This window comes from Tachyglossus aculeatus, chromosome 27 (genome assembly GCF_015852505.1).
Source record: "Tachyglossus aculeatus isolate mTacAcu1 chromosome 27, mTacAcu1.pri, whole genome shotgun sequence".
Lineage (NCBI taxonomy): Eukaryota > Metazoa > Chordata > Mammalia > Monotremata > Tachyglossidae > Tachyglossus > Tachyglossus aculeatus.
In genome coordinates this window covers 2,209,468-2,224,540 of record NC_052092.1, presented here as the reverse complement: position 1 = coordinate 2,224,540, position 15,073 = coordinate 2,209,468, and the positions used below count along the sequence as shown (strand labels likewise).

The 15,073-nt window shown below is 54.9% G+C and overlaps 1 protein-coding gene across 1 annotated transcript; it reads left to right on the top strand.

The window, feature by feature from the left end:
- The first annotated feature begins 2,169 nt into the window (after nt 1-2,169).
- Nucleotides 2,170-14,626, top strand: DPH7 (diphthamide biosynthesis 7). The gene is made up of 10 exons (XM_038767813.1): nt 2,170-2,214; nt 4,966-5,109; nt 6,730-6,875; nt 8,636-8,723; nt 9,302-9,396; nt 9,836-10,005; nt 10,441-10,513; nt 11,139-11,204; nt 12,231-12,403; nt 13,519-14,626. The coding sequence occupies exons 2-10, from the start codon at nt 4,978-4,980 to the stop codon at nt 14,007-14,009; spliced, it is 1,434 nt and encodes a 477-aa protein (XP_038623741.1). The 5' UTR covers nt 2,170-2,214; nt 4,966-4,977; the 3' UTR covers nt 14,010-14,626.
- The last annotated feature ends 447 nt before the right edge of the window (nt 14,627-15,073 follow it).

The following is a 15,073-nucleotide window of genomic DNA, read 5'->3' as shown; positions in this document are numbered from 1 at the left end:
GATTTCCTTTTATTTGCTTTTCCTCGTAAGATCCTTACGCACTAGCAGTTACAGTTACGGCTTTGTTGCTTCGGCACTAAGCTAATAGCAATTAAAACTTATAATCGATTCGCTATCCAAGCGGACGTTTCACCCGGAAAGGTTCAAAACAGAGGCAGAGTTCTCGTTCTAAGCTTGCTGAAACGGATGATGAGAATAGCGGTATTTGTTCACTCAATCGTATTTATTGAGCGCTTACTGTGTGCAGAGCACTGTACTAAGCGCTTTGTTAAGGTCTCGCTATGTGCCCCATCTGTAAAATGGGGATTAAACCCTCCTCTCTCCGCCTTTGACTGCAAGCCCTCGCAGGCTGAGTAGATTCAGTTCAGTCAGCACATCCCCTGCCCCAAATAATAATAGTAATAATGTCATTTATTAAACGCTCACTATGTGCAAAGCAGTGTTCCAAGCGCTGGGGAGGTTACAAGGTGATCAGGTTGTCCCACGTGGGGCTCACAGTCTTCATTCCCATTTTCCAGATGAGGTGACTGAGGCCCAGAGAAGTGAAGTGACTTGCTCAGTCACACAGCTGACAGTTTATTTTCCTTGCACATATTTACTATTCTATTTGTTTTATTTTATTAATATGTTTTGTTTTCTCTGTCTCCCCCTTCTAGACTGTGAGCCCGCTGTTGGGTAGGGACCGTCTCTAGATGTTGCCAACTTGGATTTCCCAAGCGCTTAGTCCAGTGCTCTGCACACAGTAAGTGCTCAATAAATACGATTGAATGAATGAATGAATGAATAATAATGATAATGATGGCATTTGTTAAATGCTTACTATGTGCAAAGCACTGTTCTAGGCGCTGGGGAGGATACAAGGTGATCAGGTTATTTTATGTGGGGCTTACAGTCTTAATCCCCATTTTCCAGATGAGGTCACTTAGGCCCAGAGAAGTGAAGTGACTTGCCCAAAGTCACACAGCTGACACGTGGCGGAGCAGAGATTTGAACCCATGACCTTTGACTCCAAAGCCCGTGCTCTTTCCACTTGAAAGTGGTGGACTCGGGGTTCGAACCCATGACCTCAGACTCCCAATAATAATAATGGCATTTATTAAGTGCTTACTGTGTGCAAAGCACTGTTCTAATTTATTAAGCACATACTATGTGCAAAGCACTGTTCTAGGCGCTGGGAAGGTTACAAGGTGATCAGGTTATCCCATGTGGGGCTCACAGTCGTAATCCCCATTTTACAGATGAGGTAAGTGAGGCCCAGAGAAGTGAAGTGACTTGCCCAAAGTCACACAGCTGACAAGTGGCAGAGATGGGATTTGGACCCGTGACCTCTGGCTCCCAAGCCCGGGCTCTTTCCACTTGAAAGTGGCAGAGTAGGGATTCGAACACATGACCTCTGACTCCCAATAATAATAATGATGGCATTTATTAAGTGCTTACTATGTGCGAAGCACTGTTCTAATTTATTAAGCGCTTACTATGTGCGAAGCACTGTTCTAGGCGCGGGGGAGGTTCCAAGGTGATCAGGCTGTCCCATGCGGGGGCTCACAGTCTTAATCCCCATTTTACAGATGAGGTAAGTGAGGCCCAGAGAAGTGACCTGAGTTGTCCAAAGTCACCCAGCTGACCATTGGCGGAGTGGGGATTGGAACCCACGACTTCTGACTCCCAAGCCCGGCCTCTTTCCACCGAGCCCCGCTGCGGCCTAAGAGTCGAGGAGCGAAGAGGGCAGGTAGCGGGGGTCATCATCATCATCAATCGTACTTATTGAGCGCTCACTGTGTGCAGAGCACTGTACTAAGCGCCTGGGGAGTACAAATTGGGAACGTATAGAGACAGGCCCTACCCAACAGTGGGCTCACAGTCTGAAAGTCTGTCTAAATGTCCCCATTTTACGGTCGAGGAAGCCGCGCGATGAGGGGGTCTGTCCCCCGGCGCTTAGGACAGCGGCAGGCACCTACGGAGCGCTCAGCTGACCAAGGGGGGGCGCCGTGCTGCGTCACGGGCGGGGCGAGAAGAACAGCGCCTGCGCGCGCGCATGCGCCCTTTCTCCTGCTGCTCCTCCTCCTCCGCAGGGGGCGGGGCCGGGGGCGGTTCCGGCGGGCTGCGCGCGCAGCCCCGGAAGGAGTAGGAGTAGGGGCGGGGGCCGGGGGGCCGCGGGCACGGAGTCGGCGTTGCTGGGGGAGCCGGGAGGAGCACGGGGAGAGAATCAGCACGGTAAGGGACGAACCGCGGCGACATTCACCCCCTCAAAGGGCTGCCGGGACCACAACCCCTCCCTCCTTCCTTCTTCCTCCCTTCAAGGCCCTACTGAGAGCTCCCCTCCTCCAGGAGGCCTTCCCACACTGAGCCCCTTCCTTCCTCTCCCCCCCCGTCCCCCTCTCCATCCCCCCCATCTCACCTCCTTCCCTTCCCCACAGCACCTGGATATATGGGTAGATGTTCGTACGTATTTATTACTCTATCTTGTACACATCTACTCTGCTTATTTTATATCAGTATGTTTGGTTTTGTTGTCTGTCTCCCCCTTCTAGCCTGTGAGCCCGCTGTTGGGTAGGGACCGTCTCTATGATGTGTTGCCGACTTGGACTTCCCAAGCGCTTAGTCCAGTGCTGTGCACACAGTAAGCGCTCAATAAATACGATTGATTATTTCCTTCCTTCCCTCCCCATGGCTCTGCCCTCTCCTCTCCTCTCCTCTCCTCTCCCCGCGCCGTCGGGCCCCCCCGTGACCACGCCACCTACCCCCGCCCCCGGCGCACCTCCGCCACGAGGCCCCCCAGGCCCCTCCCCCTGCCTGACCCCTCCCCCTCCCCTGTGACCCCGCCCCATCCCCGTGGCTGCTCTGGCCCCGCCCACTCCGCCCCGCCCACACCCTCTATGGCCACGCCCACCCCTTCCCCTCCAATCTGCACCCGCCCACCACTCATGGCCCCGCCCACTTTCCTCCGCACCGCCAACACCTCTGTGGCCACGCCCACCTCTTCCTCCAATCGGGCCCCGCCCACCACCCATGGCCCCGCCCACACCGCCCTCTGGCCCCGCCCCCTTTCCCCGGCCCCGCCCCCTTCCCCTCCCTCCGTCCCTCCCCCCTTCCCCATTTCCGTCCCCGCCCGCCCCCCATCGCGGGCCATCGGGGCCCGTTGCCCTTCGGCGGTCCTGGGTTCTAATCCTGCCTCTGCCCGCCGTTCAGTCCGTGAGCTGGGCCAAGCCCCCTCGGCCTCCCTCGGCCTCCGTTTCTTCCCCTGCCAAATGGGGGTTCGGGGGGCCCGTCCTGTCTCCGCCAGGCGGCGGGGGGCTCCATCGGCCGCCGGTCATTCATTCATTCATTCATTCACTCATCCATTTAATCGTATTGAGCGCTTACCGTGTGCAGAGCACTGTACTAAGCGCTTGGGAAGTACAAGTCGGCAACACATAGAGACGGCCCCTACCCAACAGCGGGCTCACAGTCTAGAATGGGGAGACGGACAACAAAACAAAACGTATTAACAAAATCAAATAAATAGAATAAATGTGTACAAGTAAAATAGAGTAATAAATACATACAAACATATATACAGGTCATTCATTCATTCATTCTATCGTATTTATTGAGCGCTGACTGTGTGCAGAGCACTGGACTAAGCGCTTGGGAAGTACAAGTCGGCAACATAGAGAGACGGTCCCTACCCAGCAGCGGGCTCACAGCCTAGAAGGGGGAGACAGACAAAACAAATTAACAAAGTAAAATAAATAGAATAAATATGTACAAGTAAAATAAATTCATTCATTCAGTCGTATTTATTGAGCGCTTACTGTGTGCAGAGCACTGCACTAAGCGCTTGGGAAGTACAAGTTGGCAACATATGGACACGGTCCCTACCCAACAGTGGACTCACAGTCCAGAAGGGAGAGACAGACAACAAAACAAAAATTAACAAAATAAAATAAATAGAATGAATATGTACAAGGAAAATAAATAAATTCATTCATTCATTCAGTTGTATTTATTGAGTGCTTACTGTGTGCAGAGCACCGTACTAAGCGCTTGGGAAGTACAAGTTGGCAACATACAGCCACGGTTGCTACCCAGCAGCAGGCTCACAGTCCTGAAGGGGTCATTGTCATCATTAATCGTATTTATTGAGCGCTTACTATGTGCAGAGCACTGTATTGTCCCTACCCCAGCGCCCAGAACAGTGTCTGAGCGCTTAGAATGGCACTTTGCACAGAGTAAGCGCTTAACAGATACCATAACTGTTATAGTAAGCGCTTGACAAGTACCAGAAGACAACCAAAATACCGCCACTGCAGGCTGTTCTGACCCTGCCCTCTCCTTAATAGTCATAATGATGGCGTTTATTAAGCGCTTACTACGTGCCAAGCACTGTGCTTAGCGCCAGGGAGGTTACAAGGTGATCAGGTTGTCCCCACGTGGGGCTCACGGTCTTCATCCCCATTTTACAGATGAGGTCACTGAGGCACAGAATCAATCGTATTGAGTGCTTACTGTGTGCAGAGCACTGTGCTAAGTGCTTGGGAAGTCCAAGTTGGCAACATATAGAGATGGTCCCCACCCAACAGTGGGCTCAGTCTAGAAGGGGGAGACAGGGAACAAAACCAAACATATTAAAATAAAATAAATAGAATAAATATGTACAAGTAAAATAAATAATAAATAAATAGAGTAATAAATGTGTACAAACATATATACAAATATATGTATATATACACATATATGTGTATGCATATATATGTATATAAATATATACAGGTGCTGTGGGGAAGGGAAGGAGGTGAAGTGACTTGTCCAAAGTCACACAACAGACAGGTGGCGGAGCCAGGATTTGAACCCATGATCTGTGACTCCAAAGCCCGGGCTCTGTCCACTGAGCCACGCTGCTGCTTCTTGTTCCTCCCCTGCGGCCCCCAGCCCCTCCTCCAGCCCAACCCCGGTGTTTCCTTGTCTTCTCCCATTCCCCTCCAGCCAGGCGGGAAGATGGGCACCCGCGGTCGGATGGTGCAGGTGGTGGACACGGAATACAGCGCCGATTCGGTGGAGTGGTGCCCGCTGGACGACTGGCACAACTTTCTGGTGTGCGGCACCTACCAGCTGCGAGTGCCGGACAAGGTCAGGGGACCCCCCCCACCCCCCCCCACCCCCATTTTACACCCCCCCCCACCCCGGCTTCTCATCCCAGCCCGCCTCTCTTCGGCCGGGTGACCTTGGGCGAGTCATTTTGCCCACCTGGCCCCCAGTTACCTGCTCTGTAAAACGGCGATCAAACTTGATGGAATGAATGGAAATTGACGGAAACGTGCATAAAGGGCCGTGGGGTCTGGGGGCGAGAATAATTTCATTCAATCCTATATATTGAGCGCTTCCCGTGTGCACAGCACTGTATGAAGCGCTTGGGAAGTACAAGTCGGCAACATCTAGAGACGGTCCCTACCCAGCGACAGGCGCACGGTCTAGAAGGGGGAGATGGACAACAAAACAAAATGTGGACAGATGTCGAGTCGTTAGAATAAATAGAAATAAAGCTAGATGCACATCATTAACAAATATGTACAAGTAAAATAAATGAGTAATCTGTACAAACATAGACGGGTGCTGTGGGGAGGGGAAGGAGAGGAAAAAGGGGGCTCAGGGTGGGATGGGTTCATATGTTTCAAGGGGACGGGTTCATTCATTCAGCCGTGTTTACTGAGCGCTTACTGTGTGCGAAGCACTGGACTGAGCGCTTGGGAGAGGATGAAATAATAACAGACGGACACGTGCCCACAGCGAGCTGACAGTTGAGGGGATCCAAGTGCTTAGGTGACGCGGGAGGGCGAGGGGGTATAGGGCAGATGATGATGATGATGGCATTTATTAAGCGCTTACTATGTACAAAGCACTGTTCTAAGCGCTGGGAGGTTACAGGGTGATCAGGTTGTCCCACGGGGGGCTCACAGTCTTCATCCCCATTTTACAGATGAGGGAACAGAGGCCCATAGAAGTGAAGAGACTTGCCTAAAGTCACACAGCTGACAATTGGCGGAACTGGGATTTGAACCCGTGACCCCTGACTCCAAAGCCCGGACTCTTTCCACTGAGCCACGCTGCTTCTCTGAGCAGCACTTTATTATTATTAATAATGATAACGATGGCATTTATTAAGCACTTACTGTTTTCAAAGCACTGTTCTAAGCGCTGGGGAGGTTACACGGGCATCAGGTTGACCCACGAGGGGCTCACAGTCTTAATCCCCATTCCTCAGATGAGGGAACTGAGGCCCAGAGAAGTCAGGTGACTTGCCCAGAGTCACCCAGCTGACAGTGGGGAAGGCCTCCTGGAGGAGGCGTGACTTTGATAAGGCTCCGAAGGTGGGGGAGAGGGGTGGCCCGTCGGAGTTGCAGGTGGGAGGGAGGGCGAGGGCCCACGGCTCCGGCGGACCCGTCCGGTCGGAGAAGTTAGAGGCTCTGGTTAGAGAAGCAGCACGGCGTAGCGGCCGGAGCCCGAAGGTCCTGGGTTCTAATCCCGCCGCCACCCCCTGTCCGCCGGGTGGCCTTGGGCGAGTTGCTTCGTTTCTCCGGGCCTCAGTTCCCTCATCTGGAAAACGTGGAGCACGTGAGCCCCACGCGGGACGGGGCCCGCGTCCGGCCCGATCTGCTTGATTCCACCCCGGCGCTCAGTGCGATGCCTGGCTGTACTAAGCGCCTAAAAGGTGCCATCATTACAGTCGTTATTATTCCTTGCGCCTTGCAGAGCAAAACGGAGTCTGCCCAGAGCGATGAGTCCCAGGCCCGGCTCGGCCGCCTCTACCTGTACAGCTGCAACGAAGACCTGTCCAGTCCCAACCCGCTCGTGGAGGTCCAGAGGAGAGACGGGGCCGCCATCCTGGACATGAAATGGTAGCGTGACTCGGGGGGCCCGCGGGAATCCGGGGGCGTAGGCTCCAGGGGCCGGTTTTCCGTCTCCCCGTCCGGCGGTGGTCTTGGGCCGGACGATAAAAGCAGTCCGTCGACTCGGTGGTGCTTATGGAGCGCTCTCCGCCCGACCGCTGGACTGAGCGCCCGGGAGAGGACGAGACGGCAGAGTTAGCCGACAGGTTCCCATCATCATCATCATCAATCGTATTTATTGAGCGCTTACTGTGTGCAGAGCACTGGACTAAGCGCTTGGGAAGTCCAAGTTGGCAACATCTAGAGACGGTCCCTACCCAACAGTGGGCTCACGGTCTAAAAGGGGGAGACAGAACCAAACATACTAACAAAATAAAATAAATAGAATAGATATGTACAAGTAAAGTAAATAGAGTAATAAATATGTACAAACATATATCCATATATACAGGTGCTGTGGGGAAGGGAAGGAGGTAAGATGGGGGGGATGGAGAGGGGGACGAGGGGGAGAGGAAGGAAGGGGCTCAGTCTGGGAAGGCCTCCTGGAGGAGGTGAGCTCTCAGTAGGGCCTTGAAGGGAGGAAGAGAGCGAGCTTGGCGGATGGGCAGAGGGAGGGGCCCGTAACGAAACCAGGTGGCCGCTTTGAGGGGCTCCTTAGTGAGAGGTGCTCTGGTTCTTGACAACGGGGTTCGTTCGTCTGTTTGGTCGTATTTATTGAGCGCTCACTGTGTGCCGAGCACTGTGCTGAGCGCCTGGAAAGTACAATACAGCAGTAAAGAGAGACGATCCCTGCCCACCACGGGCTCTCGGTCTAGAGGTTTACGGACGCGGACCCGAGACCGTGGCTTTGAAGCGGGGCGGCCTAGCGGGTAGAGCCGGGCCTGGGATTCAGAGGGTCATGGGTTCCAGTCCCGGCTCTGCCACTTGTCTGCTGGGTGACCCTGGGCAAGTCACTTCACTTCTCTGGGTCTCAGTTCCCTCATCTGGAAGATGGGGATTGAGACTGAGAGCCCCACATGGGACAGGGACCGTGTCCAACCTTCTTGACTGTGAGCCCACTGCTGGGTAGGGACCGTCTCTATATGTTGCCAACTTGTACTTCCCAAGCGCTTAGTACAGTGCTCTGCACACAGTAAGCGCTCAATAAATATCATTGATTGATTAGCTTGTATCCACCCCAGTGCTTGGAACAGCGCCTGGCACATAGTAAGCGCTTCACAAACGCCACAGTTATTATTATTACCGTTATTCTAACGATTAGGTCGATGGCATAGTAGAAAGAGCCCGGGCCTGAGGGTCAGAAGGTCATGGGTTCGAGTTTCGGCTCTGGTGCGTGTGACCTTGGCCATGTCACTTCACTTCTCTGGGCCTCATTTCCCTCAGGTGGAAAATGGGGATTAAGGCTGTGAGCCCCACGGGGGACAGGGACTGTGTTCAACCCCGTTTGCTCGTAGCCACCCCAGCACTTAGTACGGCGCCTGGCACGTAGTAAGCGCTTCACAAATGCCACGTTATTATTATTACTATCATCATCAATTGTATTTATTGAGCGCTTACTATGTGCAGAGCAGTGTACTAAGTGCTTGGGAAGTACAAATTGGCAACATATACAGTCCCTACCCAACAGTGGGCTCGTATGGTTATTGTTTGAACGATCAGGTGAATCTAGCCAACCCCATTGCGGACCCTTGGGTTTTTGTTCCTCCCCCTTAACTGAGGAGTGAGTAGACGCCACTAACACGGTTGTCCCTCTCCCTCCCCCCGCCCAGGTGCCACGTTCCGGTGGCAGGCCTGCCCACCCTGGGGGTGGCGGACGCCCGAGGAGTTGTGGAGCTGTTTCAGCTGGTGGGCCCAGAGGTCAGTGGCTGGGAGGAGCTGGGGGACGGGGCTCTGGGGAGACCGCCAAGGGGGCCGGAGGGCCCCAAAAGTTGTTGTCTGATGCCACCCTCTTCCAAAAGATATGCCCATCTGAGATGATTTAGGAGCCGGGTTCTAATCGCAGCTCCGCCACTTGCCTGCTGTGCGACCGTAATCACGTCGCTGCACTGCTCTGGGCCTGCGTTCCCTCGTCTGTAAAATGGGATGAAGACCGGGAGCCCCGTGGGGGACGGGGACCGTATCCAACCTGATTTGCTTGCATCTGCCCCACGCAACGCTTGCCGACACTAAGTCCACCATTATCGTCATCAGTGTTGTTCTCGTTGAGACGATCGGGCCGGATTCAGTCCCCGTCCCACACGGGGCTCGCGGTCCAAGTCGAGAGAGAGAGGAGAGGGTTCGAATCCCCGCCTCACCGATGAGGAAACGGAGGTTCCGGTCTAAGGGCTCGAACCCAGGTCCTCCGACTCCCCCGACCTGCTGCCGCTTCTTGCTTTTGGGGTGGGATGGGGAGATCCCGCTCCCTCTCCCTGATAGAGCCCTTTTCTTTTCAGTAGAAGAACAGTTGCAAGCTAAACCCGCTGCTCAGCGTGGACCTGGCGCCTCGGACCATCGCCCTGTCTCTGGACTGGTCGTCGGGACGCGCCGGATAGTAAGGCCCTCTTTTCCCCAGTCCGCTCAAACGCTTGGCTCTGACTTGGGGGCCTTTGACACCCCACAGCACGTACAGACGTTATCTTTAAATGACACAGTCTGTATTTATAAACGACTTATTCATTCACACCACCGTCTCCCCCACTCGATTTGGTTCGGACAGTGTCTGCTGATTCTGCCGCTGAGCGCTCAATGAATTCCTCGATGGGGAGCATTTCTCCTCGGGGTGTACTTCATTTGTATTTACTGAGCGCTTACTGTGTGCAGAGCACCGTACTGAGCGCTTGGAAAGTACAGATGGGCAACAAGTAATCCCATCTTGGGATCAGGGAGAGGGTGATAGATTGCAGCAAACTAACCCTCTCTTTATGATCTCTCCCTCCCTCGGCCCTTTCTCCCCGTTCCCGGTCTGTGTCTGTGTCCGCCTCCCCCCGGAGTAACGACCAGCACCTGAAACTCGTGAGCAGTGACTGGAAGGGCCAGCTGTACTTGGTGTCGGTGGACGAATCGGCCCCCTCGGCCCGGCTCCTGTCCACCTGGAAAGCTCACGGCTTCGAAGCCTGGATCGCCGCCTTCAACTACTGGCAGACGGAAGTCGTGTTTTCAGGTTAGGCCCGGGGTCACCACGACCTGTGGGGACGGAGGGAGGGAGGGGAAGGGTGACCTCTGTTCTCCTGCTCCCCGGAAACCAGAGGACCCCTGGGGCGGGAGGGAGTACAGTGCTCTGCACAGAGTAAGCGCTCAATAAGTATGAAGGAGAGGATTCCTGGCTCAGTCTTACATGGTTTCGGTGGGGGCTCGACTTCCCCGCTCCTATTGAGGTTGAAGACGGTGACTGCTGACTCCACTGGGCTCTCTCAAAGCCCATCAGCTCTGTGGCTGTCTCTCAAGCATTCGGCCGGTATTTAGCGAGCGCTTACTGTGGGCAGGGCACCGTAATGATGATACTGGTATTTGTTAAGCACCTACTATGTATGCAACATCCCCCCGGGGCGGTCCTTGTGCTGCCTGTGACGGCCCGCGCTCTCTCTCCATCCCCCAGGCGGAGATGATGGTCTGCTGAAGGGCTGGGATACCAGGGCCCCCCTCGACACCCCTCTGTTCACCAGCAAGAGGTAAACCACCCCCTCCCTACTGCCCAGCTTGCCCACCTGCCCAGACGGAGGACCCTGGAGGAGGCGACCCCCGAGCCTGTTGAGTTGTGTCATCACGACTCCCCTCCTTTTTTCTTTATAATGGCACTTGTTAAGCGCTTACTATGCACCCGGCACTGTTCTGAGCGCTGAGGTAGATAAAAGCTAATCAGAATTACAGTCCAGGTCCTTCCGACTCCTGGGCGCAGGCTCTTTCCACTAAGCCTTGCTGCTTGTCTGCTGTCTTGTGTCCACCCCGATTAGCTTTTGCGTACCCCAGTGCTTAGTACAGTGCACGGCATGCTTAACAAATACCACTATTCGAATTGTTACTGTTGTGTATAATCCCTACCCTCCGGAAGCTTCCAGTCTGCCGTGTGCTGAGAGCGCTTGGAGGTGGGCGGGCGAGTGGAATGGGTTGAAAGGCTCCCTGCCCACCGGGAGCTGCCAGTTAAGTTTGCTGGCACTAGCCGGTCTGCTCTCCCCCGTAGAACCGTCCCTAGGGAATGGAGCTGAATGCAAAACCCAGGCACCGAAGGGAATTTTATTGTTGTGTTGTCCTCTTCCCAAGCCGCCGCCTCCTTCCCTGAACTTGTTTTCCCGGCAGGCATTCCATGGGCGTCTGCAGCATCCATAGCAGTCCTCACCGGGAGAACCTCCTGGCCACGGGAAGGTGAGTCACCGTGGGCCCCCCCGCAAACAACTCCCTCCCAGCCTTCCGCACCACGGCCGTGGCCTGACCTGTGGCCTCAGGACTGGTGGGGGAGAAGCAGGGTGGCCTAGTGGCTAGAGCCCAGGCCCGGGAGTCAGAGGACCTACATACGAATCCCGGCTCCGCCACTCGCCTGCCGCGTGACCTTGGGTGAGTCGCTTCACTTCTCTGGACCTCAGTTCCCGCGTCTAGAAAATGGAGATTAAGCCGGTAAGCCCCCTCAGGGGACTGTCCGATGTGATTAGCTTCTATCTACCGCAATGCTTAGAACAGTGCCTGGTGCTTAACAACTGCCATAATAATAACAGTATTATTATTGGTAGCAGTAGTAGTGGTATTCTTCCACCAGCCTGCACAGAGATGCCTCTGTGGGGTGAGCTGCAGATTGGCTTCTGAGTCCTGCGTAACAATAATGATGATGGTATTTATTAAGCGCTTACTTAGAGAAGCAGCGTGGCTAAGTGGAAAGAGCCCGGGCTTTGGAGTCAGAGGTCGTGGGTTCAAGTCCCGTGTCCGCCCCTTGTCAGCTGTGTGACTTTGGGCAAGCCACTTAACTTCTCTGGGCCTCAGTCCCCTCACCTGTAAAATGGGGATTAAGACTGTGAGCCCCCCATGGGAAAACCTGATCACCTTAGAACAGTGCTTTGCACATAGTAAGCGCTTAATAAATGCCATTATTATTACTATTGTGTGTAGTCAGCACCAGGGCGGAGCCAAGCTAATCCGGTTGGGCAGACCCTGTCCCCCGAGGTGGTCCCGGTTTCCACCCCCATTTTCCAGATGAGGGAAATGAGGCCCCCGAGCAGTGACTTGCCCCCGGTCACCCAGCGGACGAGCGTGTGGTCCGGCTGTAGCGCCGCATGGTCCTCTCCCAAGCGCTCGAGAAACGCGAGTGAATGACCGGGGCGGAGCCGGGCCGAGAACCCCGGTCCCTTTGGGCGTCCGTGTCCGGACCTGTGTACTGAGCGCGGTCCGGTTGGTTCGCAGCTACGACGAGCACATCCTCCTGTGGGACACCCGCAACATGCAGCAGCCCTTCGCCGACACCCACGTGCAGGGCGGCGTCTGGAGGCTCAAGTGGCACCCCGCCGTCGACTACCTGCTGCTGGCCGCCTGCATGAGCAGCGGCTTCAAGATCCTCAACTGCCTGGGGACCCTCGGTGAGTGGCCGCGGCCCCCTCCCCTCCCTGTCAATCACTGGCACGTTTATTGTGCGCTTACGGTGTGCAGAGCACTGGACTGAGCGCTTGGGAGAGGACAGTACCACATATAGACCCAACGGCCTAGAGGCTTTCAGGCTCCTCCTTCCTTCGCTCCAAGGGAGAAGGGTGTAGTGACCTTAGGGAAATCACTTTACTGCTCTGTGCCTCAATTGTCTGTAATAATAATAATAATAGCATTTATTAAGCGCTTACTATGTGCAAAGCACTGTTCTAAGCGCTGGGGAGGTTACAACGTGATCAGGTTGTCCCACGGGGGGGGCTCACAGTCTTAACCCCCATTTTACAGATGAGGGAACTGTGTGCCCAAAGTCACACAGCTGACAAGTGGGGGAGCTGGGATTTGAACCCATGACCTCTGACTCCAAAGCCCGGGCTCTTTCCACTGAGCCACGCTGCTTCCCCTGTAAAACGGGGACCTAAGACCGTGAGCCCCATGTGGGACCTGATTGCTTAGCGCTTAGAACAGGGCTTGGCACATAGTAAGTACTTGACAAATACCACTATTATTAATAGACAAATTCTGGTGGGAAGAGTCCAGTGCTTAGTACAGTGCCTGGCACACAGCAAGCACAAATACCGTAACTATAATTATTATTATTATTATAAAGAATCTGAGAGGAGACTGAGCTCCTTGTGGGCAGGGTCTAATAGTGGTGATAATTATGCTATTTGTTAAGCTCTTACTATGTGCCAGGCGCTGGGGTGGAAACAAACAGGGTTGGACATAGTCCCCGTCATTCATTGTCGTGTTTATTCAGCGCTTACCTTGTGCAGAGCACTGTACCCAGGTGGGGCTCCCCATTTTCCAGATGAGGTCACGGAGTCCCAGAGAAGTGAAGTGACTGGCCCGAGGTCACACTGCGGACAAAGTGCAGAGCTGGGACAACAATAATAATTACGATTATGATTATTGTAAGTGCTGGGGGTAGATACGAGGAGACCTTCTGACTCCCAGGTTGAGGGACGCTCCTGCAGGTTGCGTTGCCCTCTCCCCCGGCGCTCAGTACAGCGCTTCGCAGGCGGTAAGGGCGGCCCGGTTTCTGTCCCCTCAGAGGAGCGGAAAGACACGTGCCTGGTGACGACCAACTACACGCTGCACAACTCGCTGGCCTACGGGGCCGATTGGTCCCGGCTGGTGCCGCGGCCCTGCCCGAGCCCGGAGCCGCAGGCCCAGTTCACCGGCCCCCTGCACCTGGCCGCCTCCAGCTTCGACCCCATCTTCCGCAAGCTGGACTGGCAGTCCCAGAACCTGAAGGTGGCCTACGAGTCCCCAACGCCCACCTCGGAGGCCGGCTCAGACGAGGACACCGAGGGCCACAGCTCGCAGCGGCGCATCCACAGCGGGGCCCGCTCGGGGCCCTCCAACCTGTCCGTCTCCCCGACGCTGAGGAGCATGGTCACCACCCCGTCCCTCCTGTCCCGCTGGGACGAGCCCGAACCCGTGGCCGCCAAGTGCGAGGCCAACCTCCTGGCCACCTGCTCCTTTTACGACCACGTCCTCCATGTGTGGAAGTGGGACACGATCGACCTGTTGAGTAAATAGCCGCGCGCTCACCTCCGACTCACCTGGATGTCAGTCTGGACTTTGATGGATGCCAGGGGGGTGGGTCCGCCCCCTCCCCCTTTTTCATCTGAGGGGCCCTGCCCAACTCCCAAAGGCTTCTGGAAACCCCCGTCCCGAGCCAGGAGGACGCCCGGCCCAGACCCTCCCTGTCTCTCGGCCTCTGGGATTTAAAAAACGTCATTTCCTTACCTCTGGGAGGGACCTGCCTCGCCCCTCTCCCGGTTCTTCTCCCTCCGAGGGGGCGCAGAAGCTCCCGTCCTGAGCCTAACCCTGTCTCTCAGCCTCCAGGATTTTGGGAAATGCCACTTCCCTGGGTTTCGAAGGTGCGGACACCCCCCCGACACTCTTCCGGCTCTCGGTCCCTTCTCCCTTCCAGCTTCCCACTACGCTTCCCAAAGCAGAGGCCGGGCAGCAGGGCGAGGCCCGAGGATAACTGGAGTCTATCTTCTATTAAACACTGCTTTACCCCTCCAAGGGGTGTAAACAGGCTGAGAAGGAAGTTGCTCACCGGACCTACAAGAAACTCGTCTACATTTCTCGCAGCGAGGGCCTTGCCTAGGAGACTTTTTTTTTTAAAAAAAATGGTATTTACTATGTGCCACACATTCCAAGTGCTGAGGCAGCTAATAATAATAGCTAATAATAATAATAATACAAATATGGTATTTGTAAAACGCTATGTGCCAGGCACTGTACTAAGCACTGGGAAGGCTACAAGCAAATCGGGATGGACAAGGGCCCTTGTCCCGAGGGGCTCACAATCTCAATCCCCCTTTTACAGCTGAAGTAACCGAGGCACAGAGAAGCTAAGCGACTCGCCCAAGGTCACACAGCAGACAAGCGATGGAGTCAGGATTAGACCCCGTGACCTTCCGAGTCCCAGGCCCGGGCTGTAGCCCCTAGGCCCTGCTGCTTCTCTAGCTAAGCTAATCACCACAGACCCAGTCCACGTCCTACCTGGGGTTCACGGTCCCGATCCCCCATTTTACAGATGAGGGAAGCAAGGCCCAAGGAAGGCCGGTGACTTACCCAAGTTCACACGG